The 14952-nt window shown below is 44.9% G+C and overlaps 4 protein-coding genes across 4 annotated transcripts; 1 reads left to right on the top strand and 3 right to left on the bottom strand.

Moving 5' to 3' along the window:
• Window positions 1-3656: 3656 nt before the first annotated feature.
• LAJ45_04037 (uncharacterized protein) lies at window positions 3657-5237 on the top strand (the record flags this gene model as incomplete). The annotated part of the gene is made up of 2 exons (XM_046113618.1): window positions 3657-4917; window positions 4978-5237. 2 exons carry the CDS (start codon window positions 3657-3659, stop codon window positions 5235-5237), a joined length of 1521 nt encoding a protein of 506 aa, XP_045973347.1.
• Window positions 5238-6074: 837 nt separating this feature from the next.
• Window positions 6075-6639, bottom strand: LAJ45_04036 (uncharacterized protein; the record flags this gene model as incomplete). The annotated part of the gene is made up of 2 exons (XM_046113617.1): window positions 6114-6141; window positions 6191-6639. The coding sequence occupies 2 exons, from the start codon at window positions 6637-6639 to the stop codon at window positions 6114-6116; spliced, it is 477 nt and encodes a 158-aa protein (XP_045973346.1).
• Window positions 6640-8441: 1802 nt separating this feature from the next.
• LAJ45_04035 (uncharacterized protein) lies at window positions 8442-10864 on the bottom strand (the record flags this gene model as incomplete). Its single annotated transcript, XM_046113616.1, has 7 exons — window positions 8442-9206; window positions 9267-9760; window positions 9821-9963; window positions 10028-10282; window positions 10342-10441; window positions 10523-10537; window positions 10675-10864. 7 exons carry the CDS (start codon window positions 10862-10864, stop codon window positions 8442-8444), a joined length of 1962 nt encoding a protein of 653 aa, XP_045973345.1.
• A 1777-nt stretch (window positions 10865-12641) lies between these two features.
• On the bottom strand, window positions 12642-14230 carry LAJ45_04034 (uncharacterized protein; the record flags this gene model as incomplete). The annotated part of the gene is made up of 3 exons (XM_046113615.1): window positions 12642-12793; window positions 12899-13645; window positions 13702-14230. 3 exons carry the CDS (start codon window positions 14228-14230, stop codon window positions 12642-12644), a joined length of 1428 nt encoding a protein of 475 aa, XP_045973344.1.
• Between the last annotated feature and the right edge of the window lie 722 nt (window positions 14231-14952).

The following is a 14952-nucleotide window of genomic DNA, read 5'->3' as shown; positions in this document are numbered from 1 at the left end:
GTTGGTGTTAGGCTGAATTGACATGACCATTCATATTATACCAACTTCTCACGGGTGGCCGGCCCCCAACATTTATAACTACATAACATGACATTAGGCCTTTGGGAAAGCACCTTGCATCATCAACGTATATGTAGTACACTTGCTAGTATTCCCCTCGTAAATTTCTGCGCCTATATGTACATATTTATGTGTATATACACCAGGATCTATAGCATATATAAACCGGATTCGAACCACGCCGTCATTCCTTACAACTCTGTATAGATCGGATCATCGTAGGCCCACAAGCCTAACTAATTTCTACTCAAACTTGTCGATTGATCTCGGTCTAAGATTTTCCTTCCTTGTCAGATTTATTTGCTATGCATACTTACGTTATATAACTTCGGTGTTTAGGCGAATTAGCCTATATCTCACTTGATTTCCTCAGACTCGTTGATCGTAGTCAATCCGAATAGCAACTCCCTAGAAGCTTATAAATACTTGTATGTTCTAGAAGTACTCGAAATATAGATCTTCGCTCACTGATCTCACTATTGCACCTAGACATTTATACATATCTTCACTCTTCCGGCCAAGATTAGAGCTGGAGTAAGAACATGATAAATTACATGACCATGTAGCTACATATCTCTATGTGTATTCACCGGAACCCAATTACCAATTTGCACTCCTACTCCTATCTATAACCCCTGTCCTTTATGTGGTTATATTACACGTAGTCTATTTAACTTTCGTGTAGCGATAGATACTGAATTACTATATACTTTCCAATGGTCTCTCATCCAAGTAAATATCCAGTATATATTACTTCTTCAGTTTAAGGACGGTCATAAACATGCCCAAATCAAGAGTTATTTATCCAAACCCATGATCAGACTTGTTTTTAAACCCATTAATTGTTCATGATCACTCTGCTAAACAACAGTTATGATGCCTGGTCGGCCTTAATTTCAGATTTCTTCCCTGATTCTAGCTAGAACGAATCTGGCGCGGGTCCGGACCATAATTATATTTATCATGCTGGTGAAGGCCGGTACTGGGGATCGATGATGAGATAAACTACATTTAGGTGATAGATAATGCGATAATATCCAGTCTATATTTAATGGTTGAATATATATAAAAAAAGAAAACGGGAAAGGCCAGGGTGGTCCTACCTTGGACTATCTCTTCGTCTGTCGGAGCTGCGCTGCGCTGCCCCACCCTATAATAGAGGGTCGTAGTTTCGATGAGAGCTCAAGAAAAAACTGGGTGGGGTTAAGAAACCCCTTCCTATACTGCGAGCATCGTCCTACTGGTACTCAGGCGCATACCACTATGCCAGCGAAACTCCGGAGTAGAATGAACGCTGGAATGGATTTATATTGGTAAAGATGTCTTTCCCACCAGACACCATCAATTAAATATAAAGTAATCTGCGAGCAAAGGCCACTCTCTTAGCACCAACGTGAGGATAGGCGGCATTTTTCGACATATATGGGGGATACTACATGTAATATAGCCGCAGCAACGTTAACTGGAATTTCGATCATGAAATATCACCCGGATTTATGGTGTTGCCAATTTATGACGGGTCATGGTTCTGCATGTAACATGTATACTAATACCAAGTACTCTAATCGGAGTGTGCGATGCTCATTCAATCAATGTACCTACATGCTTTAGCAAAAGCTTAAGCGCACATAGGGCTAGGTTTATGCATATCTGCGCGTGAAACCAGTAACCAGTGCACTTCAGAGCCGACTAAATCCGATCTGACACCAAGAGCATATCTGTGGTCCTGAGTAGACCTTCTTTACTCTAGACCCTCATACGTCGAAAAACTCGGCCTCACACCTTAACGTAACTTATTTCTAGCTAACCGGGTCCCCCCGGATGATGTGTGTAGAAGTACAGTCGCAACCCGACACGCCGAAATAGTTCAGCGTACCCGCGTACGAGATCAACGAACAAAATCCCTTTTTACTTGCTATTCCGGATCTTTCTGCCATCCCGTAAGGAATCCCCAGACTCTTGGCAACCAGCAACAAAATTTTCCTAGTAATCACTAGATGATCTTAGCATTTTATGAAATTATGTAGACTCAGTCTCTATCTAAACAATATGAAAAAGGCTTGTGTAGGTTTCGTATGCCTGTCTACTACACTTCTAGGGGGTATTTTACAGCACTCCTGCCTATCCGCGCACGGTGCGTCCTATGCAGCATGGTGTCAAATCGCGGTTACTATCCGCTGACCGTTTCGGGCGGATGGATAAATTCTCAAGCGAAAGTGGCAATTGACAGCATTCCGATTGACGCCTTCTCATGCAGAGTGTCAAACTGCCCGTTGGCAGCACCAATGCTTGGTAAAGACAAGTGCCAATTGTTTCCGTAAAATCCGTGGGGGACCAGCTGTCCTTGGGCCTCCGGAGAAACGATCGAATATCCATATTACTTGATCAATTGATCAAGCGTTATTACTGGCTATGGTTCAATGATTTGAATACATATATGTAGGCACCTACATAGCCTACTCCAGATCTTGTGAAGCCGTCACGCTGCTCGGATCTTTGAACGATTCTGGAACACTACCTTAGAACATCACGAATTGGGTAATTGTCATTGCCCTAGGGTTGTACAGTTCCTGATACAGAAGGCTTCTAGATTCTAGATCAACAGAAAACTACTCCTCTACATACGTAGTCCAAAATAACCCCAACGCACGACGGCTTCATGCCCGTTACTCATGATGCCTGGCCGGCGTGACAAGCCAGCGTTATGATTTGGCGTTCTTATCGGTGGGACCAGTAACTCTCAAGAGTGCAGGCGTGCCGCGGGCTAGGGTGTATTGCCCAACACAACGATTTGCTAGCTATGGTTCCATGCATTGGTTGTTCGGAGCTTTTGACAATCCTCAGGATGCAAAGTCCTACTAGCCGAGAGGTCTGCATCAAAATCTCTTGTTCTTATATCAACACGTGTATAAACCATCGGTTTTTGTCGGCTTCCTAGACACGGCTCAAGCACACTCTTGGGATAGTTCTTGAAGAGTTTCTCCGAAGTGATCGATGGTTCAATTGATGAATGGGTGGGAGCTCCTCATGGGCGTACGCGTTCTGTGCTCGGTGTTCGTCTTTCTAGATCATAATTTACGAGTCCAGTTTCATGTATGCTTTTTTTGTCGATTCTAAATCTTTCAACGGTGAGGGAAAAATCTTCGAGTGAGGTAGGTGGGTTGATACGAAGCTTGAAATCAGTCACATCTTGTGGGTGCCGAATTCTGGCCTGTGTTACCACAGCGGAGGCGACAGAGAGGGTGTGGTTGTGCAACACAGCCTTCTTGTACCGTACGTACATGCATCACCATTTCACTCCCCCAACAAGCAATGATTCGAATGTCTCAAATATGTCCAGCAGCCGCCACCGTTTTTTTAACGCCTTGTGCCAATAACTGATGCAGCGCTGCGCCTTGTTTACTCTACCAGTTGAGATCATGATGAGGTTTCCCCACTTTGATTTGATATTGTGTGCGTATGTAAAGTCACTCACCCCATCAGACTCTTAAACCTCCGCATGTTCCCCTCATAATCATCAGCTCCCTAGTACGCCGAACCACCTTTTAATACTTGCAACGAATGTTAAGCTTGAGCCATCAGCAGAAGACGCAGCCATGGGCAGATTCAGAGACAGTATCAGTTCTCTATTATCACGTTCTTCAAGGAAGAACGTGAATCAGGAAGAGAAGACTGATCCTTCAACTCCCAGGAAGATGTTGAGATCAAAGTCTGATAAAATATCAACTTCGACGAAGAAACCTGTCATCGAGAAAAAGAGGAGCTTTTCGGTAATAACAACTAGAAGTCGATCAAGATCAACACCGACAACATCACCAACAGACATACCACAGACTCCGCGGTTCAATGTGGTGGAGGCGAGGATATACACCAAAGGCGAAAGGAATGATTACCACTACAGTCCAGTTCCAGAAATCAAAATCATCCCTAGGTTCCAGATAAGGGTGGATCCACCAGACAATATCCCGTATACGATGAGCCTTGAGCAACAAGAAGAGGAGCACCCAAATGCCATGGGCGGTAGTGTTATCCATTCTTCAGCTGTCATCACCCCTCCTGCATCACCAAAACTCGCCCAATCTGGCTTTCAAAAGCCGCAGCTCAAGATAGACACTACCGCCATAAAATATACGGAGTCCTGGACCACCACACCCCCATCACCTCCAAGCTCCATTTGCTCCCCAGTAGCACTTATCCTTCAATCTCCCACACGCGCACCTCCATCACCGCCCGCACCGACTCTGTCACCAATACTGCGCGCATCCGATGATATTCTAATAAATATCTTCTCCAACCTTGATTCCTTGTCCTCCATGTCCTCCCTAGCACGCACGCACTCCCGCTTCCACGATGTCCTCGAGCCGAATAAGCTGTATGTTCTGCGCGGGATCGTGAATAATATATCCATGCCCGCGCATGGCCTACTAGAACTCCTCAGAAACACAGATACGTGCACGGCAAAATCTTACATAGAGGACTATATTTTCAGTTTCGAGGTAGTCAGCACACTAAAAGCGCTCATCCAGTTGAGATGCCGGTACTTTTTGAATAGTGGGAAGATGGATTTCCATAATCAGAGGGCCGAGCAAGCGTTTGATGATGCACTGTATAATATCTGGACGTTTTGTATTGTGTTCAAGGGGCGAGTAGGCGAGAAGTATCTGGAAAGGCAGGCGGAGTGGTGGAGGAGGAGAAACATGAGCATGAGAGGGCTTCTGGATGTGCTCGAGATATGGGGCTGTTTGGGAGTTTTGTTGAGGCCGTTTGTGGACGCTCCGGAGTTGGCGAGAAGACATGGGGTTATCGAGAATAGGCCAATGTCGAGTACCTATGTCACAGAGGTTATGGTTGAGTTAGGTCAGTTTGTTCCCTTAATCAAGCTTTCGACGGCGAAAATAAAAACTAACGGCCACTTAGAACAATGGATATCATACCTTCAGACTCAGGGCCTCGACACAATCGCACTCATTGTTACATCTCCCGAGACGGATCACAACAAACGTTACGCCATAGTCATCGCAAAGGGTCTTAACAAATGGCGAACGAAAGGGCATCAAAAAAAACCATACGCGATGTTTCTTAAAGACTCTGCAAGCAGAGTTTACAAGGAGTTATCTTTGGTCCAAAATGTTCCTACTTTCATTGGTGACTCTTGGGGCCCTACTACGGATGTTTAGGTTGAAGTACTTGTATAATCGCCCCTCTTTTTTTCACTTTCACTGTATATTTCTTGCCTATACGCTCGCTATATTCCCTTCCCGGGAAAGGGATTTCCTTCTTTGTAACATTTATGGTTGTCATGACTACACATTACTGGGGGGGTGTTTGAGATTTTTGATTTATACTTTGGCGTTTTTATGGATATTTGGAGGTTTGAGGGCTGAAATGGGGTATCGGTTGTTATTTTATGAGGGGTTTTTTATTTTTTATTTATCATTTTACATCTCTTTATATAGTCATGAGTACACGATTACTGTAATTTTGGAATTAGGAATGCAAGGCATGGGGGCCAAAAGTTCAGTTGCAGCTTAGTAGTACAACCCGTTACAAACAGAAACCGTGCGTAAACTTATCAACCTGGGGGATATACCCCGCTCGATTTTTTGTTTTTGCTGCTTGCCTATTATCACTGCAGCTGTGAATTTACAAAACCCTGATTTGATCGCTGGGTAGTTTAGATGATGACGTATTGGCTGTGAATAAATTTCCTGTGGAGATTTTTTTTTTTTTTAAAAAAAAACGGTCTATTCTTATAAAGACTATGGTATAATATTTATTATAGGTATTCTAACAGCTAGGATGCACCATCAAACATGATTACACTGAAACATTCTATCGATTCTTTTAGGCAGCCCATTCAAAACTAAAACCACCGGAATGCGCATTTTTCAGCCCTGTAGATATTCAGCTCTCAACCTCACAACGGTAAATAGGGCTGATCATGAAGGTATCAGGCACCTACCCATCCTAATTCTTTAAGACTCAATACTGGACTATCCATGTCGAACCTACGTTTATAGTTTTGAAATCTGTGTGCGCATGCTAGGTTGCCTTCAAGTTGAAGGTTTAAGGTTGTTGACACTGGCTCAGTTAACATAGTCTCAATCCTCAAACATGGGGTAAAGCCTACGGATATGATACAATCTCCCCCACTCCTTCAAACAATGATTCTAACAGCTGTAACTTCAACTCTACCTCCTTCTCACTCTCCCCCTCCACAACCTCCATCATGCGGTTGTGTATATCAGCCGCCCTCTCCAGTATGCCACCCACCATAGCCAACCGCTCTCTTACACCCTTTGCCACTTCTCCATAGCTGGCACACCACTCAATATCCATCCTTTTAATGTCATTCTCGAGTTTCCTGGATTCTCTGTCTTTGATTGGTTGAGTGGTAAAGGTGGACGCGAATACGCTGCTTGCGCGCCCGCGTGGGGGTTTGGGCTTAGTGCGCGCTCTGGTAACCTCGACGACATTTTTGCCGTCCCAGTGGCCGAGGGGCGCTTGTTCGAGGTTGTGTATTTCGAAAAGGTCTAGGGTTGAATGGTAACAGGTTTCTGAAGGTTTGAAAATGAACATAGTTTCTTTGTTGTGAGCGCTGCTGATAGATGGTATGTAGTGATAACAGATCACCTAGATCTAAAACTCTATAGATCTGTGGAGCAAGCACCGGTTAATGGTATAAGTAGTTTCTGGAACAAAGGAAGCACTAATGATGGGAAGATGTATTGATTGGGTGGATGCTTGCGAGGAATAGAATTTGACAACGGGATGTGTAGGAGAGGCACACAACTTTAATAGTATGCAGGTTTAATATGATGTCGTCGCATCAAACCTTGTACCCCACAGCGAGCGCTATCGTGGTGATGTCGTTTAGTGGCTTTTTAATCACAAGCTATCACTCGTGCTAGTTACACGGAATTTTTACTAACCCGAAAAAGTTTCAGTTACTACTAGACCTCGAGCAACAAGGAGTTAGCTTTAGGGCATATGAATTTTCAGAATTACATAGCAGTCTAAATTAATACATACAAGTTCGTGTGCAGACCCTCCAAACACGTAACTCAATTAGATGTCGAAATATATGCATGCAATTAATGAATTAAACAAAAAAAAAAATATGTCGAAATATACCCTATACATACCATGAAAACATGCTGTGCGACAAGACACCGTAAAACTAATACAACTTGGACCTATAGACACGTGGACTCTGATAGGGTTCGTCTGGATATCATCAACCCTTGTCATCTTCATATCATATCCACTATGAACAACAGTATTAGAAATTAAATACGGAAAAGGTCTAAAATGACAGACACAATTCGGTATGATCCAAATTAAATGAATATACGGATGGCTGAGCAATGACATCGAAGGGTCAGGGTTCTGCTTCATCTTGGCACACTGCCAAGCTCAACTATCGCTTCCAGTACAGCATCCACTATGGCGGGTGGTCTAGTGGATAGACTGCTCGTCAGACACCGAGAGTACCCAGGATACAACCAATTACACATAAGGTCCTGGGTTCAAACCAGGGGTGGGGGTAGCAGTGCAAATTTCTCAATAAGACGCTGCAGTACCTTTTGTAGTTTTATATATAGAACGCTTTGTTCTTTTATTTTTTCTTGTAGTGGAACGTTATTTGATATTTGATTTCTCTAGAGGAGGAAATTAATGGGGCTGGGAATCGACCCTTATTACTGACTTTTCCTGATGTCGAGTAGACAGCGAACTGCGTCTTTTTTCAGCGTGTATTATTGCAGAGCACGTATACCGAAGGCTGTGTCGTTTTAGGCCTTTTCCGTAAACAATATCTAGTAACCATCTTATCGGATCTCTAAATCTTGCCCTCAATGTAGGTTCCTATAATGGGGAGAATATGTAGTTTCTACTGGCCTGAAAGCTCGAGGGAAATTTGTGTTGTTTAGCCAAATCTTTCATTCGTGATATCCAAGTCACTTTTCAACAAAAGCCGTACGCAAAGGAATACATATCCAATAGTACTGACACCGGGGTTCCATATATCCAAAATGCCACAACCAACTGAACATCACACTCAATCAAAGCCACTGTAGTGTACTGTGGCTCATTGTTTCTTGGGTGGTTCTGGATTTAATAGAAGGACATTCAGTCTCAAGGTCTCCTAATAACGTCATCTACCGCTCGCCCCGTCTTGCTTGGCCTGTAGACCTGTTTAATCTTCGAATTTACGATATTACAGCTCTGATGCCGGTGGCTAATAAGTAAATTTCGGTATAGCACTCGGTTTGGAATTATGATATACAAAAGAAAATATGTGGCATTGTAGTATTTTACCGCTACTTATATACAATAAACTAAAAACAATAACTTATTATGATTAAATTTTACGCCTCTGATCAAATCTTTTCTCCTATCACTTTACCAGAATCTACCCTCTCCCTCTTGTGATGTGTATTTTCCTTCTCCCATGTTGATTTCTTCACTAACACCTCACCAACAAGACTTCCCTCTTCTCTCAATACGACCCACTCACCCCTACCTAGATGTTTCGGCGCAACCCTAACCCCTCTACCACCCCCACCAACTATCAGGTTCCCCGGTCTATACTTTGGATCGGCGTCCATTCGTTTAATCACCGAATTATGTATCTTAACATCATCAGGGATGTCCCTAACTTCGCCACATGGCAAGGGCCAGGTAATTGGTTTCCAAGACCCGTCTGGCTGCAAATCCATTCTTCTAAATGGAAGATACTCCATAATCTTCCATCCCAATGTCCCCGTAAGTGTCAATCCTCCCGATGGATAACAAAGACAATCGTGGATCTTCCCCTTTGTGCAAGAGTCGATGAGAAACTGACGTGTATCTTGGATTGGGCCTTTCTTTCCTTTGGGAGTGGCTGTAGGAGAGATGTTTGATGATGAAGTACCGTTAGTTGCAGTGCCATCGCCATTGGTTGCAGCTGTAGGATTACCAAAGGTGGGGATTGTAGGGGTAGAGCCAGTAGGGGAACTGGCGGAGACTTCGATTTTGGGAATGGTGCCACCTGTGCCCTCAAGGTTGAGATTCGATTCTTCCAAATCGAACTCATCGAGCCAACAATTGTGGGTTTTCATTCTCTCCTTATCAAACACCACGCCTGCCTTTCTGGCCTCCCGGACCTATTCGAAATGTTACTAACAATTAAACACGTAAATTATGATTAATCTCAATCAACTTACCATCCATATGAGTGGTACCTGCGACAAGGGGAACTCCCCATCCGCCATATCCCACCCTCCTCCAATGTCAGCATGGGCCCCGGGAAACCACACTTCTTCAATATCCTGTTCCCTCTTTTCGTCCTCATCGTCTTCCTCATGAATTCCCAGACTCATAATACTCCCCTGATCACCACCCAAACCGGGGATTGGGGTATGTATAGGCAATCTTTCATGGCTTCCCGAGAATCTCTGGTGTCGTGTCGCATCCCCGGACCTTCCGGCTCGTCCAGACTCATAAGGATGAGTATTCCCCTTTTCACCATCGGAGGGTGCTAGGTGTCCATTCGAGGGACTACGGTGCCCAATCCCACGCATTGCCTCTTTGAAAAACTTTTCGGTGTTGAAGGAGCGCCGGCGTGCAACTTCGCGGTCAATCTTTTCCACGAGATCTTGACGGAACTTTGCACGACGTTCGTCGATACCGACTGCGTGGCGGATTACACATGCTGTGCCTGTACCAAAATTAGTAATTAGTATTTATGTGCTAAAGTCAATGATCAGAGGGCGGGTACTTCGTGCGGTGTAGGGAAAGCCCTTAGAGCGCTTCAACCATGCATCCTCGAATCGAGGAACAGAGTTGACAGTATCGAAGAGACCCATAAAACGCACCCTTCTAACTGGCCTTGCAAAGGTTTCTCTGAACGCTTTCATATAGCTGTATCATTCACATTAATCAAAAAAAACATCCTTATTCCTGAAGTTGGAGCCGGTGGACGTACTTGTACATCTCTTCTTTCTTTTTTCCCCACCCATCTCCATCTTGTCTTTGTTGCCAGTTTGAAAATGTCTTCCAGGCAAAAAGTACCATTTCCTCGTTGCCAGGACTTACAAGTCCGACATGGTCCAACATTTCGGCCAAAAAACGGGCAGTGTATGCGCCACGGGAGAAACCGAAAAAATATATATCGTCACCGGCTTCATAGTAGCGCATGAGAAATTTATAGCCACCGATTACGTGCTGATCGAAAGATGTTCTGTTCCCCCTTTCATATTAGTTTAATTGTTGGCATGCTAAAGAGAGTTAGTTACACACCCGACAGCAGCATCCATGGCCTTTTGACACCATGATTTAACACGGGAATAAACGTGCACACGAGAAAGTGTACCGTTGGTGATATATGTTCCAATTCCGGCTTTTCTTTTCGATCAGTATAGAGTCACCCTAAAATCCTGGGCTGGGAGCACAAGAACTGAACTTTGTGTAATGCACTTACGTTGGTAGTAATAAACTGTCAGGCGTTTGAAATCAGTATTTTATATAGATGTGGAGGTACGCGCGCGCATATATATATGCGAAGGGCGGAAAGAAAAAGAAAAACACATAACGGCAAACAAGAAATGAAGTTTAAATAAACAGAAAACTTACATTGCTCAGGACCAGATCGATCCAGCATATGGAATATCTTGAGGATATTCGTATCTCCTTCATTCCCTTTGAATTTATTTCCGGTTCCGTCAAAGCATAAGATGATTTTCTTCCGCTGCCGCTCTCCCACGTGTGTCTTGTGGGTGTTTATGCTGGACGGCCGGATATGCATCTTCTCAGGACCTGTCATGTTGACTTTGGTAGTTGACTAGTTTCTGTATCTAATAATTATTGGGTTGGTGGGTTAGCCTGTAGCTAGTGATATAGTATCAGCTGTAAGTAAAAGATAGTTGTAACCGTCGAACTTTTGACGAGGAACAGACTTCGGAGAGTGAGAAAGGAGAGGATCGAGGGTAGACAAAGGGCCTTAAATCAAATCTAAGCCTTGGGTAAGGGAACCAATTCCTTAGCTAAATGTAGGCAAGTACCTACTTCGAGCCTCCAGTACTTGTGCAAGGCTGATTGATCCGGGAAGATTTGCATCTGATCCAGAAAGAGATTATGCAGTGATAGTGCTGTATCACAGCTGCACAGGGAGCAACCCATCGTAGATGAATGGATGAGTTACACAATAGTCTCGTGAATAGACAGATGTTGGATCAACATGCATTCGGGGTGCTTTTTACACGGGTAGAGAGGTTGCTGGTTGGCCAATTGGATTGGTCGATGTGGTTGATGTCATTAGTAGATGGCGGTTCAGCCCGACCAAGTATGTGTACTCGGTATCAAACTTCAAACCAGAGTTACCCCTCGGGAGTGTCTATGATTCTACTGGTAGATAAATTTATGACGTTCCCGGACTGTAGAGTATGTGCTCTATGTACCGTCCGCATACACGTACACTCCAAACCTAGGAGCCTAGCTAGAAGCATGGTGAAGTTACTGCACTTGAGAGTGTATGTATTTTGTTGTATGGCCATCGATCAATTACTTGGGGCTGAATTGAAGCGTAGATACATGTAATTAGAATGAATACCAAGCATTCAGCCAGACCCCTAAACCCCGGATAGTCCCTCCTCATTCCCCCCCTTCCACGGTCCACCTACGCAATCCGGAACTCCTCAGCCGAGAGATCAACTCGCGTATCTAAAGCTACACCAAAGATCCCTTATTGGTGCGCCCGTCTAGCCGGCCTTCCATGGTTTAGTGCCGATCAGTACTAGGAACAAATTTTATGTTGCTAGTCGCCGTCTGTTCCCTTGCTTTTATGCCAAGTCACTCTAACCACGGTCGCTTCTCTCTTCCCTGGAGATCTAACCTCCTCCCTCTGCACCTAACTTTGAATGTCACCGATCCCGTGAGTCCCATGGATACATAAGCAACCCTTATTGAACCCTGTGATTTTGCCCTAACTACCTCACCGGTGTTTGTTTCCGGACTTGAAGATGGGAATTCAACAGAACAGCACCTTGCATCGAGGACCCCTCTCGATATCTCTCCCATTGAAGTGAGTACATATGTTCCATGTGCTTCACTCGATTGGTTCAGCCTATCACGTTTAATCGACTGCTCGTATAGTAATAAACCATTCAACTGGGTAGTTCATGTGTGCTAGGCACTCGAATTCGATTATGAAGAATTTGATTTGTAGAAAGAAGCTTAAGAAAATGTGCTCGACACCCAACCCAATCCCCCCCCCCCCCCTCCAAAAGCTTACCCCGACTCGATACCCAGAAAGGAAGAGCGGGCTGACTAGTCCCATGCACCTATAGGTGATCCGCCGATATTCTGAGAGAGAGAAAAAACAAGGAGAATGAAAACCAGTGGATCGGTCAAATCGTTGATAGTTCAGCTGGAATTGTCACAAAAAAAAACAAGCACTTGATGATTCCCCCTCCCCCCCACCTAAAAAAAGAAATAAGAGAAAGAAGAATAAACCAATAGCAAAAAACCTAGAAGACCGGCTAAGGACAGATAGACAAATTGCTCTAGAATACAAATAGACAGTGAACGTGGAAGCGTAAACCCTAATTATCCGCGACAGTGGCAGGTGGGACTGGGCCATTGACGACCAAAGGCTTCTCCTTGGAGAGCTGGCCAATAGTCTCGTCACTCAGGTTGAGAGTGTCCTTCACGACCTGGGGCGGGGTCAGGGCAAGCCACTGGCCGAGAGAGATATCTGTATAGGAAGTCAGACAATCAGTATTGATAAAGCTTATCACTCACACTAATATGTGAATTGTTACTGGGAAAACACGGAAGAAAAAGGAAAGATGAAACATACCGGTAAACTTCTTCGCTTGCAAGACTTCCAAAACGGTGACGTCCTCAGTGCCGATATTCTCGATGTAATGGCTCATACTCTTAGGAATATAACCGACGTCACCTGGGCCGTAATCGAAAGTCCTTGCGTTGTTCTCAGCAGCGTAGATGGTGATCCTAGCATGACCGCCCAAAAAGAACGACCACTCATCAGAATCCGGATGCCAGTGAACTTCACGCATGGCACCAGGATGAATCGTAACCAAAGCAGCGGCGAAATTTTCGGCAATCGGGAAAACAGTCGAGTCAATAATCTTGACAGTTCCTCCAGGTGCTATGATTGGGTCCTGCTGACTCCAGTGGAAGGAGTACGAATCGACATTCGGGATAACACCGGCAGGACCGGTGACATTCTGCTTCTGGATATCTTCTGGTGCTTCGGTACCCGGGAAGATGAACAGCTCGCCAGCGGGGATGTTGTCGAAAGCATCGACGGGGACCTGGAAATTCTTTGCGAGAACCTCTTTGGGGTTACGGGCGAATGTCTCGGAGACTAAGAAGGTACTATCTTCGGAGAAGGAGCCATCATCGAAGACAAGGAGAAACTCGACTCCATCAGAGAGACCCTGGATGGAGTGGGGAATTCCGCTGGGGAAAAACCAGACGTCACCCTGGGTAACGTCGTCGATGAAAGTCTGGCCTTCAGTATTCATGGATTGGATACGGGCAGACCCGTTCAACACCAAAGCCCACTCACCGGCGGTGTGCCCTAATCATAATAATTAGCATACGGTCCTATCGAAACCCAACCATGACTGTACTCACAGTGCAACTCTCTGTATGCCCCCTTCTCGAGTCTCATATCAACACCAGCCATCTCTGTTGCAATTGGCAAAACTTTAACATTCTGCTGTCTACTCCAACCACCCTTATCCAAACCCAATTTTGTATGACTAAGTCCCATCGGCCACTCGGCCTGCGCGACAGCACCACGATCAGTGACGGGAGGCGCAAAGGTATCTGGATGACTCTTCTGGAGAGAGATATCATTGTTGCTAGCGATGGTACCACCACGAGTTCCACGAATTGGCTGAGGATTTGTCACATTGGTGAAGTCGAGGAAGATACCCTCCGGATCGTCAGCCTCCTGGTGAGCGGCGAATTCGACCGTCGCAGGGTGAGTGTCGCCGGTGGCCAATGGGTAGTCGGCATCGTAACCACGGAGAGAAGTAGGTCCGTAGAGTTCACCAGAGAGAGTGTACGTCTTGGTGGCGCTATCCTCGATTGCCAACGGCGCAGAAGCACCGAGGTGAGCAAGGAGGAAAGGCAAGAGGAACTGGGTAAAGCTAGGCATTGTGATGACCAGTGAGTGAGTGTGGATCGAGAAAGATGTAATGAGTGAGGAGTGATGAGTGAGGTGGAGGGTGGAGAGAGCAGTCGAAGGTAGGGCGAGGAGGAAGGCTTTATATCAATCGTGATATCGTCTTCATTGACATATGATACTCAAACTCTTTCAATTGGGAAGACTCGGGGATACCGGGAGAGGGCCTGTCTCCACACATGTGGACTGGTTCCTGCATCTAGCTCATGGTTGATCACTGAACACCTTCTTTAGATTTCCACCTTGTACCCAGAAGCTTTGAGTTTTTTGCGGGCCGGACATGGATGATTCGCTTCCGAGATTAGTTCGTTTACAGCTACAGATATATTCCTTGACAGCATGAGACATTATCGATTGCAAGTTTCTGGATTATCAAAATCCAAAATCTTACTTGATACCCCCACAACTAGGGCCATGTGAGTTTCCCGTTATCCCACTATGCACCCGAGCTCGTCATTCTTTTCTTTACAAGGCAACAGTAGATCCTTGGCTAGTACTGTCTCTAGATTTGAAAAGCCAACTAGGGAGCTATGCATGTTCCATTCTAGAGATGGTTATTAATGAGGACAATATCCATTAGCCCCGGCCAATTGTAACTGATAATGCAGTAATAAGATTTTTTTTTGAGCATGAAGCCCCGGAAGCTAGCGGGTTAGAATGCATCTAGTAGAAATTTTATAGTATTACTGATGCTG

Source organism: Morchella importuna (genome assembly GCF_003444635.1).
Source record: "Morchella importuna strain M04M26 chromosome Unknown Morimp01GS009, whole genome shotgun sequence".
Lineage (NCBI taxonomy): Eukaryota > Fungi > Ascomycota > Pezizomycetes > Pezizales > Morchellaceae > Morchella > Morchella importuna.
This window is presented reverse-complemented; position numbering and strand designations above follow the sequence as displayed.